Consider the following 22,500-nt stretch of genomic DNA (forward strand, 5'->3'; position numbering starts at 1 on the left):
TAGCACGATCCATTTTACGCCTCCGTAGCTGCATAGCAAGGAGACGGCCTGCCTTGTTGGTGAACTCATACGAGCTAACTTGCCTCCTCGATTGTAGAAAGCTAAGATGTTCGGAATATAAAGCATCCAATTGCATTCTCGCTCCACGTAATTCCTCCAAAACTATTGGGGAACCTCTAGCCTTATGCTTCTGCTCCAAATGCTTAATTTTCTCCAGACAACTCGCCAACTGCAGCCGTCGAGCCTTCGCTCGTTTACTAGCTATTTGCAGAAAAAAGCCCCTCGAGACCGCCTTCATAGCATCCCAGACTATGTTTAATGGTGGCCCCGATTCAATGTTAATTTCCAAATATTCCTTCAACACATGCCTGCAGCCCTCTACCACCTCCGCGTCTAGCAATACATTTGCATTTAATGTCCACCTCTTATCCTTGACCTCAGCTTGAATGCCCGGCACCACCACCCATACCGGTGCGTGGTCCGATATAGTCATACTGCCTATACCCGCCTTTGGGCCTTTCTCAACCAAAGCGAGGTCTAGGAAAATACAGTCAATTCGAGAGTAAGAGGCATGAACCGGCGAATAATATGTATAATCCCTTTCCGTTACGTTGTTCAACCGCCACACGTCCAACACACCCAGGGAGTACGCTAATGAGCCCAATGCTAATGACTCCTTGTTTTCCCTCTGTTTACCATTTCCTGATCTATCTAGGGTTGGGTTCATGACAGCGTTAAAGTCACCTCCCAGAATTAGTGAACCTTGTAAGAATGTGGCGAGAGCATTTTTGATCTTAGTGAAGAAGGGCCCCTGATGATCATTTGGCGCATATACAGAGGCCAGAGTCAATTCCACCTGATCCAATACTATGTGTAAAAACAAAAAACGCCCACCCGGGTCTCGCTTAATTCGCTTTACTTGGACTGCAAGCGACGAGTGGATCAACACTGCCACTCCACGTTTTTTGGAGCTGTCGGATAGCTAGAGTGAGAGAGGAGTTTTTCATGCACCCTGCGGAGATGTGTCTCCTGCACTAATACTATCTGTGGTTGGAGCTGTGATAACTCCTTAAAAAACTTCTGCCTTTTCTGAGGCATATTCAAGCCTTTGACATTATAAGATATAATTTTTAAATCAACACTCATATTTAGGTATGCATCCCGATTGCGCTTAAAGGAGGTTCAGCAGATCTGGCCTCTTCAGTGGCAGGAGCTTCCTCCTGTACATAGCAAAACTTCCCCCCACCCCCCTCCCTCCCTCTCCCCAACCTCCCCCCGTCCCCCCCTAGCCCACCCTGACCCCCAACTTGAACACCAGCCAGAGGATCTATGTCCCCTGAATGGGATATGAGAAAGTGACCCACCAATTCCCCAGCAACCCAGCCCAACTATCCCCCCGCCCGTCCCGCACCCCTCCTTATCTGCAGCCCTTCCCTCCTCCTTTACTGCCCCATGTTAACATTAAGCATTTATTAAATCCTCCTGTTCAGCTCTTCCATCTATTTCACCACACTTATCTTCCCCTTATTCTACCTGCCTAATGGCCTTATCCCCTCACATTCCCCTACACCCTCCCCCTTCCCTCTCTTTTGAGCTACACAATTAGCATGATATACAGTAACCTTAACTCAAATACTGACTTTAGAGTCCGTTTTGGCACGCTATAGTTATACCACAGTTGTCCAGCGTATCCCATAGATCACCTCAGGGTGACATGTCTGGCGCCAGCCGATCTCTCTGATCCTCCCAATGTTCATTCAGGTCTCGGATGCCTCTCCTTTTCTTTTTGAGTTGCTCCGTTTGGTGGTCTCAGGAATCCGCTGCCATTTTTGTAATTTTTCTTTCGTCGCTGGCGCCAGCTCCCCCGGGGGCGCTCTCGTTGCAACTAGCCCCGCCGCATGCAGGATTTCCCAAGCCTCCGAAAGCAGTTGGACTCTGTGTTTAGTTCCCTTCAGTTCAAAATTCAGTGAAAACGGGAATCCCCATCTGTATGACGAATGATGTTTAGTTAGCACTTCCAATGCAGGTTTCATCTGGCATCTCTGTTGTAAAGTATACTGAGACAAGTCCTGGTACACCGAGATCTTGGCTCCATTGTATTCTAATTCCTGCACCTTCCGTGCACGATTGATGATCTGCTCTTTGACCTCATACTTATGGAATCGGGCGATAATATCCCGCGCTCTGCGTTCTTGTCTTTGGCCTAGGGCTCTATGCGCTCTGTCCAGTTCAATCATTATCGCCTCTGCATCGGGTCCCAGTAAGGTGGCGCACAGTGATTTTACTATCTGTGGGACATCTTCTATGTCTCCCCCCTCCGGGACTCCGCGAAAACGGAGGTTATTTCTCCTACCTCTGTTTTCTATATCGTCCAACTTGTATGCTAATTCAGCATTCTTTACTTCCAGGGCCCTGAGTTGGTTGTCGTGCTGCTGCAGAGATTCAGAGTGATCCTCAAGCTTCTGCTCAGCTTCTTCCACTCTGCCCCCCAGCTCCCTAAGGTCCACGCTCATCACCTCCATGCGTTCCAAGATTTCTTCCTTAGACGCTTTGATGTCATCCTGTATGCTTGTTAAAAGCTGGCGAAGTTCGTTCGAAATGCCTTTTTTTGCCGGGGGCTGTCTGGACTCTGCTAAGGAGAGCGCGGAGTCTGAGTCCGACGGCGAAGCTCGTGCTCGAGACTCGTGGCGCTTCGGCGTTTTACTAGGCCTGCCGTTCGCCTGTCGCTCAGTCTCTTTATTCCGCGATTGACTCGCCTTACTCATGTTTATCTGCTGTGGGAAGTTGATTCTACCCACTTTGGGTCGCCGATAGAGCCGCTTGCTGATTTTAATTGCCGTTTATGGGTGCTACGAGCGGGAGCTCTAGAGCTAGGCTGCCGACATGGAAGGTGACGTCACTTCCTCTCCAATTGATAAGATTTAGAAGCAAGGGAATCGTTTTTCTGCCTCATATCCTTCTCCAAGGACTGGGCAGTCAGTTCCCAATGCTCTTTATCTTTCTCTAGGGCTGCACACTTTTCTTTCAACACTGCACAAGTGGAACATGGAACATTTCCCTGTGGACCTGAAGCACCCTCCCCTCCTCCAGCCGTTGCCTGAGAAGTAATGCTCTCTAACCTCAATTGTAAATCCAATCGTTCTGTTTTCAGAGCATTAACTTCATCACGCAATTGTTGGAGTTCAGTTTGGAGGTCAAAGGTACTACAAACTGCACTTTCGTTCTTAGCTAGTAGGGTACAGCCGAGCTCCACTAGTGCTGCCACAGTCAATCTATTTTTAACCTTCAACACTGAATGCAATACAAAATCATATGCCTTGTGACTTTCAGGCGAGTTTTTCCTAAACAATTTCAACAGAGAGTTTATAGAATACTCCGGTACTGCCTTATTAGACTGTCTTGCACTAATTAAAACTTCAAAAACAGTGACTTCTAGCGCGGAGAGCATATTGCTAGGTGACGTCATACTGAAGAATTGAAGCTGCTAGCAAGTAACACAACTAGTACTGAAAAAAAAAACCTTATCTCACTGCTAGGTCGTAAAGCTGGCAGAAGCAGCAGATTTACGACTACCAGTGTCTATAGCACGCTTCACAGAGCGAGAAATTTAAAGTTCAGAACTATACAGCTAGGATTTCTTTCTTTCTACAGAAAAAAAACTAAACGGATTCTTTCCTCAGCTCTTTGAGATCCCGCCACGAGCCCCCATTTGTAGGGTGAGATAAATAATACCTAGGGCAACAAGTACCCACAGATTACTTATACCAAGATTCCCTGATGCATAAGTCTGCCTAACAGACTCACTAGCTCTGTCTAGGGTGAGATACAGGAATCTTGCTTCTGGCACCTCTCCAGGTGTTTTGGTGTGTAGAGTGAAAAAGAAAGACACAGCTGATAGATACAGTGGGGGAAATAAGTATTTGATCCCTTGCTGATTTTGTAAGTTTGCCCACTGACAAAGACATGAGCAGCCCATAATTGAAGGGTAGGTTATTGGTAACAGTGAGAGATAGCACATCACAAATTAAATCCGGAAAATCACATTGTGGAAAGTATATGAATTTATTTGCATTCTGCAGAGGGAAATAAGTATTTAATCCCTCTAGCAAACAAGACCTAATACTTGGTGGCAAAACCCTTGTTGGCAAGCACAGCGGTCAGACGTCTTCTGTAGTTGATGATGAGGTTTGCACACATGTCAGGAGGAATTTTGGTCCACTCCTCTTTGCAGATCATCTCTAAATCATTAAGAGTTCTGGGCTGTCGCTTGGCAACTCGCAGCTTCAGCTCCCTCCATAAGTTTTCAATGGGATTAAGGTCTGGTGACTGGCTAGGCCACTCCATGACCCTAATGTGCTTCTTCCTGAGCCACTCCTTTGTTGCCTTGGCTGTATGTTTTGGGTCATTGTCGTGCTGGAAGACCCAGCCACGACCCATTTTTAAGGCCCTGGCGGAGGGAAGGAGGTTGTCACTCAGAATTGTACGGTACATGGCCCCATCCATTCTCCCATTGATGCGGTGAAGTAGTCCTGTGCCCTTAGCAGAGAAACACCCCCAAAACATAACATTTCCACCTCCATGCTTGACAGTGGGGACGGTGTTCTTTGGGTCATAGGCAGCATTTCTCTTCCTCCAAACACGGCGAGTTGAGTTCATGCCAAAGAGCTCAATTTTTGTCTCATCTGACCACAGCACCTTCTCCCAATCACTCTCGGCATCATCCAGGTGTTCACTGGCAAACTTCAGACGGGCCGTCACATGTGCCTTCCGGAGCAGGGGGACCTTGCGGGCACTGCAGGATTGCAATCCGTTATGTCGTAATGTGTTACCAATGGTTTTCGTGGTGACAGTGGTCCCAGCTGCCTTGAGATCATTGACAAGTTCCCCCCTTGTAGTTGTAGGCTGATTTCTAACCTTCCTCATGATCAAGGATACCCCACGAGGTGAGATTTTGCGTGGAGCCCCAGATCTTTGTCGATTGACAGTCATTTTGTACTTCTTCCATTTTCTTACTATGGCACCAACAGTTGTCTCCTTCTCGCCCAGCGTCTTACTGATGGTTTTGTAGCCCATTCCAGCCTTGTGCAGGTGTATGATCTTGTCCCTGACATCCTTAGACAGCTCCTTGCTCTTGGCCATTTTGTAGAGGTTAGAGTCTGACTGATTCACTGAGTCTGTGGACAGGTGTCTTTCATACAGGTGACCATTGCCGACAGCTGTCTGTCATGCAGGTAACGAGTTGATTTGGAGCATCTACCTGGTCTGTAGGGGCCAGATCTCTTACTGGTTGGTGGGGGATCAAATACTTATTTCCCTCTGCAGAATGCAAATAAATTCATATACTTTCCACAATGTGATTTTCCGGATTTAATTTGTGATGTGCTATCTCTCACTGTTACCAATAACCTACCCTTCAATTATGGGCTGCTCATGTCTTTGTCAGTGGGCAAACTTACAAAATCAGCAAGGGATCAAATACTTATTTCCCCCACTGTATATACATATATTAGTTTTATTATGGATAAGAAAATAGAAATACTCTGCGCTAGCTTATGCAATAAAAATATCCCTTACTGATATGAGCACTACCAAAATATATTGTCTAAACTACACTCTGATTATCCTGAGACTAAGTACAGTAATGATTAGAACAGTACAAATGATAACCTAATAATCCTTATGAAACTTATCACATCTTATGCAAAATACACATTAGCTGCTTTCCCTGACCAAGAGCTGACATAAACCAGTCGTACTTAGATAAAACCACTGCCTAACCCCAGACCAGGAAATATATCACTGTGATCTTACCACGCTGTCGTGATGACGGCTTCAGATAAGACCGGAGCAGAATCTCCCCAGACGCTATTTTAGCTGTCGGTGTCTTAGGTAGTGCAGGTCTTTATTAGCCCACGTAGGTTCCCGTCACTCCTTTGGTTATCAGAGCCAATATCTCTGCCACAGGTATTTGCACCAGGATGCAGGTCACGATGTTGGTATCATACAAAGTCTCTGGCTCCCCCCGAGCCTTGCTGGATCTCTCAGGTCCTCTTACCAGTTGCCCCTCTTCCCAGGGTCCCCGACTCACTTCTTACTTCTGTTCCCGCTTTCCCCGTCCCTCTCGGTCAGGTGACGGTAGGAACCAATCGTGATCTTGTCCAGCTCAGTACATGGCAAGAAGAGTTCTTTGTTTTGTGACCTTGGAGAATGGTAACTTCTGGAGCCATGTCTGCCTCCCTACTCCGTTCTCAGGGTGATAGAAGGGGGTGTTTAGAACACAGACTGTCCTTGGCTTTAGCAAGCCTGTCAGTGATTTTCCACAAGTTGAAGCTGGATCTTGCTGACACAGAGATGTTGCAGCAGCCATCTTATTATACCAAGATGTCATAGGCTTGTATAGGCCAAGACCAGCTTAGGCTAGATCACAGGGAAATACCCCTACAGATTCAGTGAGCTTCAGGCCCTGGTAGCCCAGGCCCCTTACACCAAATTTCATCATAACAGAGTAGTCCTCCGCACTCACCCTAAGTTCTTGCCAAAGGTTGTGTCGGAGTTCCATCTGAACCAGTCAATTGTCTTGCCAACATTCTTTCCCCGTCCTCATTCCTGCCCTGCTGAACGTCAGCTGCACACATTGGACTGCAAGAGAGCATTGGCCTTCTACCTGGAGCGGACACAGCCCAACAGACAGTCCGCCCAATTGTTTGTTTCTTTTGATCCCAACAAGAGGGGGAGTAGCTGTGGGAAAACGCACCATATCCAATTGGCTAGCGGATTTCATTTCCTTCACTTACGCCCAGGCTGGGCTGGCTCTTGAGGGTCATGTCACGGCTCATAATGTTAGAGCCATGGCAGCGTCGGTAGCCCACTTGAAGTCAGCCACTATTGAAGAGATTTGCAAAGCTGTGACGTGGTCATCTGTCCACACATTCACATCTCATTACTGCCTGCAGCAGGATACCCGACGTGACAGTCGGTTCGGGCAGTCAGTGCTTCAGAATCTTTTCGGGGTTTAGAATCCAACTCCACCCCCCTAGGCCCATTTTTGTTCTGTTCCAGGCTGCACTCTCAGTTAGTTGGTAAATTTTTTAGTTCAATCTCAGTTATGTCCTCGCCGTTGCGAGGCCCAATTGACCATGGTTGTTGTTTTGAGTGAGCCTGGGGGCTAGGGATACCCCATCAGTGAGAACAAGCAGCCTGCTTGTCCTCGGAGAAAGCGAATGCTACATACCTGTAGAAGGTATTCTCCGAGGACAGCAGGCTGATTATTCTCACAAACCCGCCCGCCTCCCCTTTGGAGTTGTGTCTTCCCTTCTCTTTGTCTTGCTACATATGAGACTGGCCGGCACGAGCCGGTTTCGGGCGGGAAGACGGCCGCGCATGCGCTGTGCGCATCGGCGCGCGAGAGCTAGCAAAGGCTTTTGCTAGTGAAGATTCCGATTGGAGGGGCTGCCGTGGACGTCACCCATCAGTGAGAACACTGCATTTGCTGTGCCTGGTTGCATACATTTTCTTGGATTTCACTTTACTTTACATTTTTTTTTTGTTTATGAGAATAAGCAGGACAGCAAGCTCTTGCACCCTGATGAAAAATCATAAAACAGAGCTCACACGGGGGGGGGGGGGGCGAGTCTATAGCTGAGCTATATTTCTAGAAATGTTTTACTGTCTCATTTCATGTGCACCACACTTTTTTCCCCCACAGTTCCACAGTCAAAAATTGATTTTCTGACTTAATTTTTTTGTTTGCTATGTTTTCTAGTTATCGTGTGGGACCTCCCTTTTCCCCACTTAGCTTTTTTAGTTAGTTTTTTTTTTGACCAACATTATCTTTCATGTTTCGCTGGTTCCTACCTCATTTTGGTACTTGGTGACTGCTTGGCATTTTTTTTCCCCAAAATCAAATCATTTAATTTTTGCTCTGACTAGTTTGACCATCTTGCCCAAAAGTGCACTCAGTGGCTTTAAGAAATAATTCAGGCTGTACAGCAAGACCATATCCAGTTCAGATACTACAATTGATGTTTGCAGTGCCTGGGTCCTAATTTCAAATCCACTAATTGTCGTCTGCTCTTCTTGGGCCGTGAAGTCCCCTTTTTTCATCCAGAGACAAAAAGAGAGGCTTATTGGTTTGTCTAAGTCTGATCCACAGTCATTGGCATCAGAGGCATTGGTCTCAAGAGGTTCCAGAGCTGCAACAGAGGCCATTGAGAACAGATATTGACCATTGCCCGCCTAAAGGAGGAGCCGATGTCTTCATCAGCACCAAAGATCAGTGATATTGTGCATCAAGCAGTGATGCAGAATGGAAGAAACCTGCTTTTGTCAGTGGAAATTGGGCTTGTAGGCTGTGAATTGGGCTTTCCAGAGGTCTCTCCCTAGGTATCCAAGGTCGTACCTTTCTTATCTGACATTCCCATGTTTGCACTGTTTAGTCTCTGAATCCCCCTGCTACAGCCAGAGACCTTCACCCCTCCCCCCTTAGTAACTGAGGGAGAGAAGCATTCCTTTTTCTGTGTACATGCATGTTACCGTGGCGTTGAATGAAAACATTTTTCTCTAATTTATTTTAAATATGCTACTACAACTTCAAAGCATGTCCTCCTAGTCTTTGTACTTTATGAAGGAGTAAATAGTAGCTTTGTGTTTACCTGTTGGATTTTATAGACCTCTGTTGGATCTCCCCTCAGCTGTATCTTCTCGAAGCTGAAAAGCCCTAACCTTTTTAGCCTTTCCACATATGAGAGGAGTTCCATCCCTTTGATTATTTTTGTTTGCCTTCTCTATACCTTTTCTAATTCTGCTGTATCTTTTCTGAGATGCGGCAACTAGAATTACATACAATACTCAAGGAACAGTCTCACCATGGAGCAATAAAGAAATGTGTGAACAAGAAAACACCTCCATGCTCACAATTTAGTCTATAAGAACCAGTGAGTGCCAAGATTGTACATTCCTAGAGCTGAAGGAGGAATGGAACTCATAGAAATAGATTTATACATACAGAGCTATCATCATAGGCCTCCAGGCCTATTCTTTTGCATTTGGATCTATTGATGCTGTTAAAGTGTTAGAAGTATAAGAACAAGTGTCCAGAATCTAGTTTCCATTATTAAGCTTGAACAGACATTTTAATGAGCAGAAGGAATGAGTGAGAATCCACTTGTAGGTACAGGAATGGAACCAACAGAATATGCGAAGCAGGAGAAAAGCTCTTTAAACAAGCAGATCAGCAAACAAGGAAAAAAAGTGGCAAATGCACAAATACAGTAGTAAATATAAAGTGTTACTTCAAGAACCATATGTTGTTCAAGCCCAGACACATGAATGAGATGAGAGTTTTATAGTTCCAGCCCAGGACAGCGAATCATGGATGAGATGTTTTATAGCAAGCATAGAAAAAACTTGTACAGCTGACATGTGTAAATCCTGTAATAAAGAACTGGAAATGGTTTCTCATCTCCTAGCTGTCTACGAAGTGCTGATGGCAGAAACTTTTTATATACAAAGACACAACAAGGTGGTACATCTCATTCATTGGAAACTGTAAAAAATATGACATCACTGTACTGGAAAAGAATTGAGATCATGAGCCTAAAGAGAATTGTGGAAAACAGAGGTTATGGTAATCTGGGACTTCCCAGAGTGGAGGAGTGGCCTAGTGGTTAGGGTGATGGACTTTGGTCCTGGGGAACTGAGGAACTGAGTTCGAGTCCCAGCACAGGCAGCTTCTTGTGACTCTGGGCAAGTCACTTAACCCTCCATTGCCCGCCACATTGAGCCTGCCATGAATGAGAAAGCGCGGGGTACAAATGTAACAAAAAAAAAAAAAAGCTGTTTGCAAGAAAACCAAACACAAAATGGTAAAAGAGAAACATCAGAACAGCATTAATCATAGAGGTGTCGGGCCCAAGCAATTACCCTGTGAATTGTATGGAGAGAAAGTCCATAAATATCAAGAAATGCAGTGTGAGACCAAGAAAATCTGACAGAAAGATATAGAAATATTCCCAGTGTTTTGGTGCCACAGGCTTCATAGAAAGAATTTCCAGCTATACCTGGATATGAAGTCCAGAGGGAAGCTCCCTTTGGCATGATGCAAGTTCCTTTGGCATGATGCAAGTTCAGCGGTGAGCGTTAACAGTAAATTTGAGCGACTGAGATCATACTCCACATACTCTAGCTGAGGCGTGAGGTTCATTCCTATTGTGGTATGCGCAAAACTAACCTATTTGGAGAAATTGCCCTGAGGGAAATAGCTGTTTATGCTAATGTTTTCACTGTGGGAGAAAAGGCATAGAGCATGAAAGACTGGGTGAGAACATGATGTGGTGAAATGTGAGACTGTTGGGAACCTGAGCAAGATGCATCAGAGAGAAGGATCTGAGGTGCCATATGGAAAACCCCTGCCCTAGCAGCTTATATAAGAGTTTTAAGTTAAACCTGGTGGTGGTGGTGATTGGCGGGTGTGGTTGAGAGAAAAAACAGAGTGAAGGCATGCTGGATCACAGGTGGAGTGGGGGAAGAGAAGAAAGAGGAAGACATGTTGGACCATGAGGGCATAGAGGGAAAAATGATTTTGACAACCTTGATCACTGTCATCCCGAGCCAGTGCCTCTCTTGGAACAGAGGTTGAGTTGGCCCTGAGATGGAGATGCCATGTGTACTGAGTGTGAACTGGCAGAGTATATTAGAATTTTTAATAATGGAATATAGCAATTTAAATATGAGAAATTACTTTTGAATTGTTCTTAAATTAATTGGTTCCCTTTTGATAGATAAGCTAGAGATTACAATACATGAATGTATTTTGAATGTGAATAGTTCACTAAATGTCTTCATATTCATTTCACAGAATCCAATTGACTACCACAGATATAGATATTTCCGTCGTGCACCTGTGCAAGAAACAGATCACAGTTTTCATGTGGGATTCCAGTTGTGTTCCAGTGGCCGCCAGAAATTCAACAAGCTTGTTTGGATCCATCATTCTTGTCACATTACTTACAAGTATGTTGCTGAAATGATAGGACTGTGTATATTGTGCTGTACCAAAATGGTTGAGTTATTTTTCATAACTCTGAAGCGAAGTCCACTGCTTTAGCCATTCACTTAAAAGCAGCCTCTGTGGCAGAGAACTGGTAGGTATAACACTCCTCTTTAAGGGTTCCAGATTTGGCAATTGCATAGAAACATAGAAAAATGAAGGCTGATAAATACCACATGGCCTATCCAGTCTGCCCATCCATGCCATCTACTCTCCCTTTCACTCCGTTAGAAATCCTATGTATTTGTCACAAACTTTCTTAAAGTTTTTGTTTGTTTAATAGAATGTTTAGTCACAGAGAGAAATAGGATCAGTTCAGAAAAAGTCTACATGTCTTCTGTGTAGGAAAATCATGTCTCATTAATCTGTCGAGGTCCTTTGAGGATCCCAACAGGCACATAGATAAGTAAGATTTAACTAATAGATTTTAATTTTTAGAAAGCTTTGGATCACCAAGGTTTCATTTAAACTTAAGTTATCATTGGATCAGAGGAAAAGTCCATTAATAGACTGAGGGCAAAGGGTAGAACCAAAGAATCAATAGTTTTTACAATGGAGAAAGTGCAATAGTAGGACCATTCAATATATATATATATATTTTTTTTGTTTGTTTGTTTTGTTACATTTTTACCCCGCACTTTCCCACTCATGCAGGCTCAGTGCAGCTTACATGGGCCAATGGAGGGTTAAGTGACTTGCCCAGAGTCACAAGGAGCTGCCTGTGCCTGAAGTGGGAATCGAACTCAGTTCCCCAGGACCAAAGTCCACCACCCTAACCACTAGGCCACTCCTCCACTTCCACTAGGCTACTCCTCCACTTTCCAATCTGGAAATGAAGTTAGCAAAATTTACAAATGTTGCTATAGAGTCCAGACTCATCATACCATGTCATGGGCTTAGTTTAAACAGCAGAAGAGAGGAAATCTGAAGCATACATCCAAAACACCAAAAAAGAGCACCAAAGGCCTTCAGAACGATAGCAAGCATGTCTTTCTTTCAGAAATAAAGACCTGCTTGCTATCCCAGTTCTGAAGGCCCTTAGTTCTCTTTTTTTGGTGTATGGGTTTAGTTTAATCATTAGCACTCAAGATTTTGGGATTACTGCAAGTATTTCTTTGACTATAGCAAATTGGGCTGATGTCTTTCAAAAAGCTAAGGGGTTGTTGAGAGTTAAAACAGAAAATGTCATGCCACAATATGGAAAAGGTAAATGGATAACTTATTCTTGGTTTGTGCAATACATAAACTCTGGGTGACTAAGAGGTGTTAAAACAAAGAACTATTCAACCTTGGAACACATTGTCACAGGGGATTATGGAAACAAATAGTATAGCCCAGGTTTACATAGGGATTAGAAAAATTTATGAAGATAGGTCATTCAGTAGCGCTATAGAAATGATTAGTAGTAGTAGTCATAGTTAAATTGGTATAAACATGTGAGTTTACAGCATCCCTAAACCATGCCTACTGTAAATGAAAGTGTATGATGAAGGACTGACCATTGTACACATGCCCTGTTACTTTTATACCATTTACTTATACACCATGTGTAAGCACTTTCTGGTGTTGGACCAGGTTCTGGCCTAGATGGATGCATGTTGGTCTGATTTAGTTGAAGAATTCTAATTGAAGCCTCTCAAGGTTTCTAGGCAACATAGACTTTACTGCTTTCTCTGAGGACAAGCAGGATGGAAATATTCTTCTCCGAGGAAAAGCAGGCTGCTTGTTCTCACATGTGGGGTCGACGTCTGCATCGGCCCAGGAACCAGCATTTTGTAAGCAAAATATTAAAAAGTTTTGCCAGAGTCTGATTTCTTTCTCCGCGTTGAGGTGAGGCAGTGTTCGTTTCTGCTCCTCTTCAGGCCCAAGAAGAGTCTTCTCCGATTGCGATTTCGTTTGCTTCTGTTTTTTTAATTTTTTTCTTCCAAGCTAAAAAAAAAAAAAAGAAGTTCCCGTAGTTTCCCTTTAGTTTTTCCCCCCTATTTCAAGTTTTCTTTCTTTTTCGTCGCAGCCGGCCTTTGGCCGCGCGGTCGAGTTCTCCCATTTTCTCTTTTGTGCCTTTTTCTGATTTTTAGGCACAATCATGTCTTTTGATTTCGCAGAAGCCGTTTTTCCTTCCATGTCATCGAAGACTCCCAGCGGCTTCAAGCGTTGTACTTGGTGCAACCGGACTATCTCAGGTACCGATACCCACGCCTGGTGTATTCAGTGCCTTGGGCCCGACCGTAGTCCAGCCGCTTGTAGTCTGTGTCTTCGTATCAAGAAACGGACCCAAGCGTCTTGACAGGCCCAACGTGAAAAACGTTTTGGGGCAGGACTGAGATGCTTGAGGTCTTGAATTATTCTTCTCCACCTAAAGAGGCTGTGACAGTTCCTCTGCATAAGGTACTGAAGGCAGTCCTTATGTGAAACTGGTCAGCCCCTCTGTCTGGCCCCGTGGTCACGAAAAAGCTGAATCCCAGTATCGGATCCATGGTGAACCTGGATTGATGAGGTCTCAGTTACCCCACAATTCCATGGTGGTGGACTCCGCCCTCAAGAGAGCCAGGAGTACTAGAGACTATGCTTCGGCACCCCCAGGCAGAGAAGCTAGGACTCTTGATTCTTTTGGAAGGAAGGCGTTTCAGGCCACTATGCTTGCTGCCAAGATCCAGTCATACCAGCTCTTCACGAGCGTACACTTGCGGGACACGATGCATCAACTGTTCATCTTGGTTGAGACACTCCCTAAGGAGCTGGCCGAGCCTTTTCATCAGGTGGTCAGGCAGCATAAGGCGTGCCGCAGGTTCCTGGCCAGGGGTACTTTTGACACTTTGCTCAAAGTATAGTGATGCACAGACTCTCATGGCTGCTTGTCTCTGACCTGGATCATTCTGTCCAGCAGTGAATGGCGGATACTCCTTGCCGGGGGGACAATCTTTTTAGAGAAAAAGTAGAGGGTCTAGTTGATCAAATCAAGAAGCATAATGATGCTATGGATTCTCTCTCCCACCGGGCGCCTTCTGCTACTGCCTCCTCATCTAGGAGGTTTTCTCCGAGGTCAAGCAGGCTGCTTGATCTCACGTGGGTTGATGTCCGCAGCGGCCCAGGAATCGGAAATTTTGCAAGCAAAATAAACAAAAGGTTTTTGCCAGAGATTTCTGGCGCGCGAATCGCGTGCACCGCGCATGCGCGGACGACTTCCCGCCCGTCGCACGAGCATGTAGCTCTGTTCTTTTTTCTCCGCGGTTAGGTGCGACACTGTTTTCCCTGTGCTCCGTCAGGCCCAGGAAGAGAACTACTCTTCGCGACTGAGTTTTACTTTATTTTTGCTTTTTATTTCTTTTTTAAAAGAATTTTTAAAAAAAGTAGTTTTCCCGTAGTTTTCTTGCTTTTTGTCCACCTTTCAAGTTTCCTTTCTTTTTCGACGCAACCGGCCTTTGGGCTGCGTGGTTGGGTTTATTCCCTTTTTTTGTGCCTTCTTTTTTGGCAGAATCGCGTCGTTTGATTTCGCCGAGTCCGTTTTTTCTTCCATGGACACCCAGCGGCTTCAAACGTTGTACTCGATGGAACCGGACCATCTCAGGTACCGATACCCACCCCTAGTGTATCCAGTGCCTTGGGCCCGACCATAGCCCAGCCACTTGTAGTCTGTGTCTTCGTATGAAGAAACGGACCCAAGCGTCTCAAGAAGCCCAACGAGAGAAGCTTTTTGGGGCTCAGTCCGGTCCTTCAACGTCGACATCGGTACCGAGGTCGGCAGCATCGGCATCATCGGGAGCAAAGGTAATGACCAGTTCGTACTGGGAGCAGTGAGGCGTCAAGCTCATGTAGATGCGCTTCACACTCATGGAGCCTGGTCCTTTCAGGAAAAAGGGCTTCAGATCAATCTCCTGGAATTGAGAGCGATCTGGAATGCTCTAAAGGGTTTCAGAGACTGGCTATCCAACCAAACCATTTTGATTCAGACAGACAATCAGGTTGCCATGTATTACACCAACAAGCAGAAGGGCACCGGATCTCGCCCTCTGTGTCAGGAAGCTGTCCAGGTGTGGCTTTGGGCACGTCATCACGGCATGTTTCTCCAAGCCACTTATCTGGCAGGCATAAACAACAGTCTGGCTGACAGGCTGAGCAGAGTAATGCAACCTCACGAGTGGTCACTGAACATGGGCGTAGTCTGCAAGATCTTCCGAGCGTGAGGCACCCCCTTGGTGGATCTTTTTGCCACTCAGATCAATCACAAGGTCCCTCAGTTCTGTTCCAGGCTTCAGGCCCACGACAGACTAGCATCAGATGCCTTTCTCCTGCATTGGGGAACAGGCCTTCTGTATGCGTATCCTCCCATATCTCTGGTGGGGAAGACTGCTGAAACTCAAGCAAGACCGCGGAACCATGATCCTGATTGCACCCTTCTGGCTGCGTCAGATTTGGTTCCCTCTTCTTCTAGAGTTGTCCTCCGAGGAACCGTGGAGATTGGAGTGTTTTCCAACCCACATTACCCAGAACAAGGGGTCGCTTCTACATCCCAACCTCCAGTCTCTGGCTGTCACGGCCTGGATTTGAGAGCTTAGAATTTGCCTCCTTGGGTCTTTCAGAGGGTGTCTGCTGAGTCTTGCTTGCTTCCAGAAAAGATTCCACATAAAGGTGGTACTCTTTCAAATGGAGGAGGTTTGCCGTCTGGTGTGACAGCAAGGCCCTAGATCCTCTTTCTTGTCCTACACAGACTCTGCTTGAATACCTTCTACACTTATCAGAGTCTGGTCTCAAGACCAACTCTGTAAGAGTTCACCTTAGTGCAATTAGTGCCTTTCATTGCTGTGTAGAGGGTAAGCCTATCTCTGCACAGCCTTTAGTTGTTTGCTTCATGAGAGGTTTGCTTTTGTCAAAGCCCCCTGTCAAAGCTCCACCAGTGTCATGGGATCTCCTTTTGAGCCACTGAATTCCTGCCATCTGAAGTACTTGACCTGGAAGGTCATTTTCTTGGTGGCTGTTACTTCAGCTCGTAGGGTCAGTGAGCTTCAGGCCTTAGTAGTGCATGCACCTTATATCAAATTTCATCACAACAGCGTAGTCCTCCGCACGCAGCCTAAGTTCCTGCCAAAGGTGGTGTCGGAGTTCCATCTGAACTAGTCAATTGTCTTGCTAACATTCTTTCCCCGTCCTCATACCTGCCCTGGCGAAAGCAGTTTGCATACCTTTTACGTGGAACGGACAAAGCCCTTCAGATAGTCCACCCAGTTGTTTGTTTCTTTCAATCCCAACAGGAGGGAAGTCGCCATCGGAAAACGCACAATCTCCAATTGGCTAGCAGATTGCATTTCCTTCACTTATGCCCAAGCTGGGTTGACTCTAGAGGGCCATGTCACAGCTCATAATGTTAGAGCCATGGCTGCGTCAGTGGCTCACTTAGTCAGCCTCCATTGAAGAAATTTGCAAGGCTGCAACGTAGTCATCAGTCCACACATTCACATCTCACTACTGCGTTCAGCAGGATACCTGACGCGACAGTCGATTTGGGCAGTCGGTGCTGCAGAATCTGTTCGGGGTTTAGGATCCAACTCCACCCCCCTAGACCAATTTTTGTTCTGTTCCAGACTGCACTCTCAGTTGTTTATGGTTTCAGGTCAATCAATGTTATATCCTCGCCGTTGTGAGGCCCAATTGACCAATGTTCATTGTTTTGAGTGGGCCTGGTTGCTAGGGATACCCCACTTGTGAGAACAAGCAGCCTGCTTGTCCTCGGAGAAAGCGAAGATACCTGTAGCAGGTAATCTCTGAGGACAGCAGGCTGATTGTTCTCACAAACCCTCCCACCTCCCCTTTGGAGTTGTTATTTATTTCTCTGTATGCTCTTTGATTTAACTGAAGAGAAGTGCTCACGCGACGGGCGGGAAATCAGTCAGCGCATGCGCAGTGCGCGCTGCATGCGCACCAGAAGACTCTGCCGGTTCCTGGGCCGACGCGGACGTCAACCCCACATGTGAGAACAATCAGCCTGCTGTCCTCGGAGAATACCTGCTACAGGTAAGTATCTTCGCTTTCCATAAGTAAGAAGGACATACCCATAAGGTGACATCACCAATAGTGCCCAGCGCAGAGATATTTCTCAGCATACTTTTCTAGAAGTGCTTGGAAGGTCCTCACCATGCATGCGCACATCTTCCTGTCCACTCCCGTCATGCAGGACCAGATCAGTTTTCATTTTTCCACAGTGGATAGTGGATGCTTTTTGGTTTTTTTTAAAGTGTTTCCTCTCAGCTCATGTGTAGCTTTTCTGCAGCGGTATGCCCTTTGTTGTATTTTCACTATCTTCTGTTGTGTAGGGCCAGAACCCTATCCCTTATTTTTGTTAGGTTTTCAGCATTTATTTAAGTTTTTTTCTTTATTTTCTGTGGCTCACCAGGCTCCCTTAGGCCTAGAGCTTCCTAGTTGGGTTGGCTTTTTTTCAAAATCGAGCCATTTGATTTCACCTCAGCTGTGTTTGGAGACATGTCCCTTAAAACTCCCAGTGGTTTTAAGAAGTGCAGCATAGGGCCATGTCCCTTACAGACACATATAATTGGTGCCTGGGATCTGACCATAATCCCTCACTTTGTAAATTCTGTTCACAGATGTGAAAAAAGAGGGGTTAAAGGTCATTGGAAGCACATCAAATTAATTTTTGGTATCCAGTCCAATCTATATCTTTGATAGTGTTCTCCGGACACTGGGACTCATTGACTTTTATTTTTGGGATAAACAATTAATATGAATTGAGCCTATATACAGTGGGGGAAATAAGTATTTGATCCCTTGCTGATTTTGTAAGTTTGCCCACTGACAAAGACATGAGCAGCCCATAATTGAAGGGTAGGTTATTGGTAACAGTGAGAGATAGCACATCACAAATTAAATCCGGAAAATCACATTGTGGAAAGTATATGAATTTATTTGCATTCTGCAGAGGGAAATAAGTATTTGATCCCCCACCAACCAGTAAGAGATCTGGCCCCTACAGACCAGGTAGATGCTCCAAATCAACTCGTTACCTGCATGACAGACAGCTGTCGGCAATGGTCACCTGTATGAAAGACACCTGTCCACAGACTCAGTGAATCAGTCAGACTCTAACCTCTACAAAATGGCCAAGAGCAAGGAGCTGTCTAAGGATGTCAGGGACAAGATCATACACCTGCACAAGGCTGGAATGGGCTACAAAACCATCAGTAAGACGCTGGGCGAGAAGGAGACAACTGTTGGTGCCATAGTAAGAAAATGGAAGAAGTACAAAATGACTGTCAATCGACAAAGATCTGGGGCTCCACGCAAAATCTCACCTCGTGGGGTATCCTTGATCATGAGGAAGGTTAGAAATCAGCCTACAACTACAAGGGGGGAACTTGTCAATGATCTCAAGGCAGCTGGGACCACTGTCACCACGAAAACCATTGGTAACACATTACGACATAACGGAGTGCAATCCTGCAGTGCCCGCAAGGTCCCCCTGCTCCGGAAGGCACATGTGACGGCCCGTCTGAAGTTTGCCAGTGAACACCTGGATGATGCCGAGAGTGATTGGGAGAAGGTGCTGTGGTCAGATGAGACAAAAATTGAGCTCTTTGGCATGAACTCAACTCGCCGTGTTTGGAGGAAGAGAAATGCTGCCTATGACCCAAAGAACACCGTCCCCACTGTCAAGCATGGAGGTGGAAATGTTATGTTTTGGGGGTGTTTCTCTGCTAAGGGCACAGGACTACTTCACCGCATCAATGGGAGAATGGATGGGGCCATGTACCGTACAATTCTGAGTGACAACCTCCTTCCCTCCGCCAGGGCCTTAAAAATGGGTCGTGGCTGGGTCTTCCAGCACGACAATGACCCAAAACATACAGCCAAGGCAACAAAGGAGTGGCTCAGGAAGAAGCACATTAGGGTCATGGAGTGGCCTAGCCAGTCACCAGACCTTAATCCCATTGAAAACTTATGGAGGGAGCTGAAGCTGCGAGTTGCCAAGCGACAGCCCAGAACTCTTAATGATTTAGAGATGATCTGCAAAGAGGAGTGGACCAAAATTCCTCCTGACATGTGTGCAAACCTCATCATCAACTACAGAAGACGTCTGACCGCTGTGCTTGCCAACAAGGGTTTTGCCACCAAGAATTAGGTCTTGTTTGCCAGAGGGATTAAATACTTATTTCCCTCTGCAGAATGCAAATAAATTCATATACTTTCCACAATGTGATTTTCCGGATTTAATTTGTGATGTGCTATCTCTCACTGTTACCAATAACCTACCCTTCAATTATGGGCTGCTCATGTCTTTGTCAGTGGGCAAACTTACAAAATCAGCAAGGGATCAAATACTTATTTCCCCCACTGTAATTTATTTTGTCCCCTGAAGAAGTCAAAGGGTGAAATAATAGCCCCCTGTTGGTACTTCATATATGATTCAAAGCTTAAGTGCTCATTATTGATTAAAAATTTTTTGCACAATATATTTCACATGAAAATAATTGTTTAGCCCAAAAATAAAAATGGAGGTTTTTGATCGATGAAAGATATTGGAGTTACATAGGCAGCAACCATAGTTTCGCATTTTAATTGATAGTGGTATGTGCCAGAGACTGCTGAGGTCTTTTCTTCCATTACAGCTAAGCTGTGCTCTGGGCGTAACAATTTTTTTTGCCTTAAAGCTATCCCATAGTATAACCCAAGATATCACTTTGGAAGTGCTTTAGTCAAAATAAGTCATAATGGCTGCTGTAATTGTTGGAACGCATCCTCCTCGAACAATAGTGTGTTATTTAGCTTCCAGTGTTTAGTTCCCTCATCCTGCCCCTCTAGCTGAAAATGTATTTATTTTATTTATTGCATTTGTATCCCACATTTTCCCACCTATTTGCGGGTTCAGTGTGGCTTACAATACATTGTAAATGATGGAATACGATTTGTTACAACTCAGTTATTGGTTACATTGTGAGGAGTTATGCAAGACAGAGTCAAAATATCAAAATGTAGTTCCACTGCGGAGTGATCAGACCATGTAATATTCCCCAGATTAGAAGGAACCACCCTAACCTAGAAAAGGTATCATGCTTTCTCCGAGGACAAGCAGGCTGCTTGTTCTCACGACTGGGTGACGTCCGCGGCAGCCCCCACCAACCGGAAGAAGCTTCGCGGGCGGTCCGCACGCAGGGCACGCCCACCGCGCATGCGCGGCCGTCTTCCCGCCTGTGCGCGACCGTTCCCGCCGCTCTCTCTTAGTCAGCCCCGGAAAACCGTCGCGTTGTCTGCGAATTCGCTTATTTTCTGTTTTTTGTTGCCGCGCGCTTCAAACCCTTTTTTTCCCTTCTTTAAAAAAAAAAAAAAAAAAAAAAGGAAGAGAACGCGCTGAATTTTTCCCTCGTTTTCTAGCGAGGTCGTCGCGTTGCGGCCTTGTGGCCGCGCAGTCGCTTTATTTTTCGAGGTGTGATTTACCGCCACCATCGACGACTTTAACTTCGCCGACGCGATTTTTCCGTCGATGTCTTCGAAGGTCCCGAGTGGATTTAAGAAGTGTGGTCGGTGCGGCCGGCCTATCTCGCAGACCGACACCCACGCTTGGTGCCTCCAGTGCGTCGGGCCGGAGCACAATATCAAGTCGTGTTCTTTGTGTCTTGGTCTCCGGAAACGGACTCAGGTTGCGAGGCAAGTTCTTCGGGACCGTCTTTTTGGATCTTGCGCCGGCCCCTCGACGTCGACCTCGACGGCATCGGTATCGACGGCCGGTTCTTCGGTACCGGTATCGATGTCCGCGAAATCGGCACCGATGGCATCGACCCCAGGAGTACAGGTCCCGTCGGCCCGCCGGTCCTCCGGTGACGGTAGGGGTGAGAGGCCGCGTGGGCAATCGGCCCCAGTCACTCCCTCTGCTCATGGCCCTCGGGACCGAACCCTGTCCGACCCGGCCCCTCGAGACCGAGGGGGATCGACCTCCTCCTCCTCCGTTCCACCTGGCGCCGATGATGGGCACCGCAAAAAAACAGAAGAAGCACCGTCATCGGTCCCCATCGGTGCGCCCGGCCCTCGGTGCCGGAGAGGAGTCGACGCCGAAGCGTCCACGTCGAGAGGAAAGGTCCCCCTCGGTAGTGGAGGTACCGACACGTCAGGGTCCCAGCACTTCGGTGCAGTCTCCTGGACCCGAACAGCTTCCGGCACCGACGCCTCTACCGGCCCCCCCGTCTTTCCCGACAGCGGGCCTGGACGAGTGCCTCCGAGCCATCCTTCCGGGGATCCTGGAAGGGCTGATGCGCCAGGCTGTGCCGGCGCCGGGGGTGCTTGCGCCCTCTGCGCCATTGACTGTGGCACCAGCGAGCTGTAGCCCGGTGCCGAGGCCTTCGACACCGCCGCCGCTTGCGGCACCGGTCTCGACCGCCACGCAGGTGGAGTCCCCGTCGACGTCGATGGAGGGAGCTTCGTCCCCGCCGGCGCGGGAGTCCACCGCTCGACGACACCGAGGCGTCGGTGCCTCGATGTCGAGCCGGGCCCGGTTGAGGACTCAGCTGCATGAGCTTATGTCCGATACCGAGGAAGAGGCCTCGTGGGGGGAAGAGGAGGACCCCAGCTATTTCTCCTCAGAGGAGTCTGTGGGCCTTCCCTCTGACCCCACGCCTTCACCAGAGAGGAAGCTCTCGCCTCCTGAGAGCCTTTCCTTTGCCTCCTTTGTCAGGGACATGTCTATATGCATTCCCTTCCCCGTGGTCTCTGTGGATGAGCCGAGGGCTGAGATGCTCGAGGTCCTCGACTATCCATCTCCACCTAGAGTCCTCCACGGTGCCGTTGTACAATGTCCTTAAGGAGACACTGCTTCGGAACTGGATGCGACCATTATCTAATCCCACCATCCCCAAGAAAGCAGAGTCCCAGTACAGAATTCACTTGGACCCAGAGTTAATGCGGCCCCAATTGCCTCATGACTCGGCGGTCGTGGATTCTGCTCTCAAGAGGGCACGGAGTTCGAGGGATACCGCCTCGGCGCCCCCGGGGCGGGAGTCTCGCACTCTGGGCTCGTTTGGGAGGAAGGCCTACCAATCTTCCATGCTCGTGACTCGCATCCAATCTTACCAGCTCTACACGAGCATCCACATGCGGAACAATGTGAAGCAACTGGCGGACCTGGTTGACAAGCTCCCGCCGGAGCAGTCCAGGCCTTATCAGGAGGTGGTCAGGCAGCTGAAGGCGTGCAGAAAGTTCCTGTCCAGGGGTATCTATGACACCTGTGACGTGGCATCTCGTGCTGCGGCCCAAGGTATAGTGATGCGCAGGCTCTCATGGCTGCGTGCCTCTGACCTGGACAACCGCACCCAGCAGAGACTGGCCGACGTCCCTTGCCCGGGGGATAATATTTTTGGTGAGAAGGTCGAGCAGCTGGTGGACCAACTGCATCAGCGGGAAACCGCCCTCGACAAGCTCTCCCACCGGGCGCCTTCAGCATCCACCTCAGCAGGTGGACG

At 47.1% G+C, this 22,500-nt stretch overlaps 1 protein-coding gene across 3 annotated transcripts in view; it reads left to right on the top strand.

Annotated features, from left to right (window-relative positions):
• Positions 1–22,500, top strand: part of FBXO9 (F-box protein 9) — a 303,722-nt gene that overhangs the window by 272,564 nt on the left and 8,658 nt on the right. For all 3 annotated transcript variants that reach the window (XM_030198962.1, XM_030198961.1, XM_030198963.1), the window contains exon 12: positions 10,856–11,010. In XM_030198962.1, the coding sequence (XP_030054822.1) occupies positions 10,856–11,010 (155 nt within the window). The remainder of the gene's footprint in view (positions 1–10,855; positions 11,011–22,500) is intronic.

The sequence above is a fragment of the Microcaecilia unicolor genome, chromosome 3, assembly GCF_901765095.1.
Source record: "Microcaecilia unicolor chromosome 3, aMicUni1.1, whole genome shotgun sequence".
Lineage (NCBI taxonomy): Eukaryota > Metazoa > Chordata > Amphibia > Gymnophiona > Siphonopidae > Microcaecilia > Microcaecilia unicolor.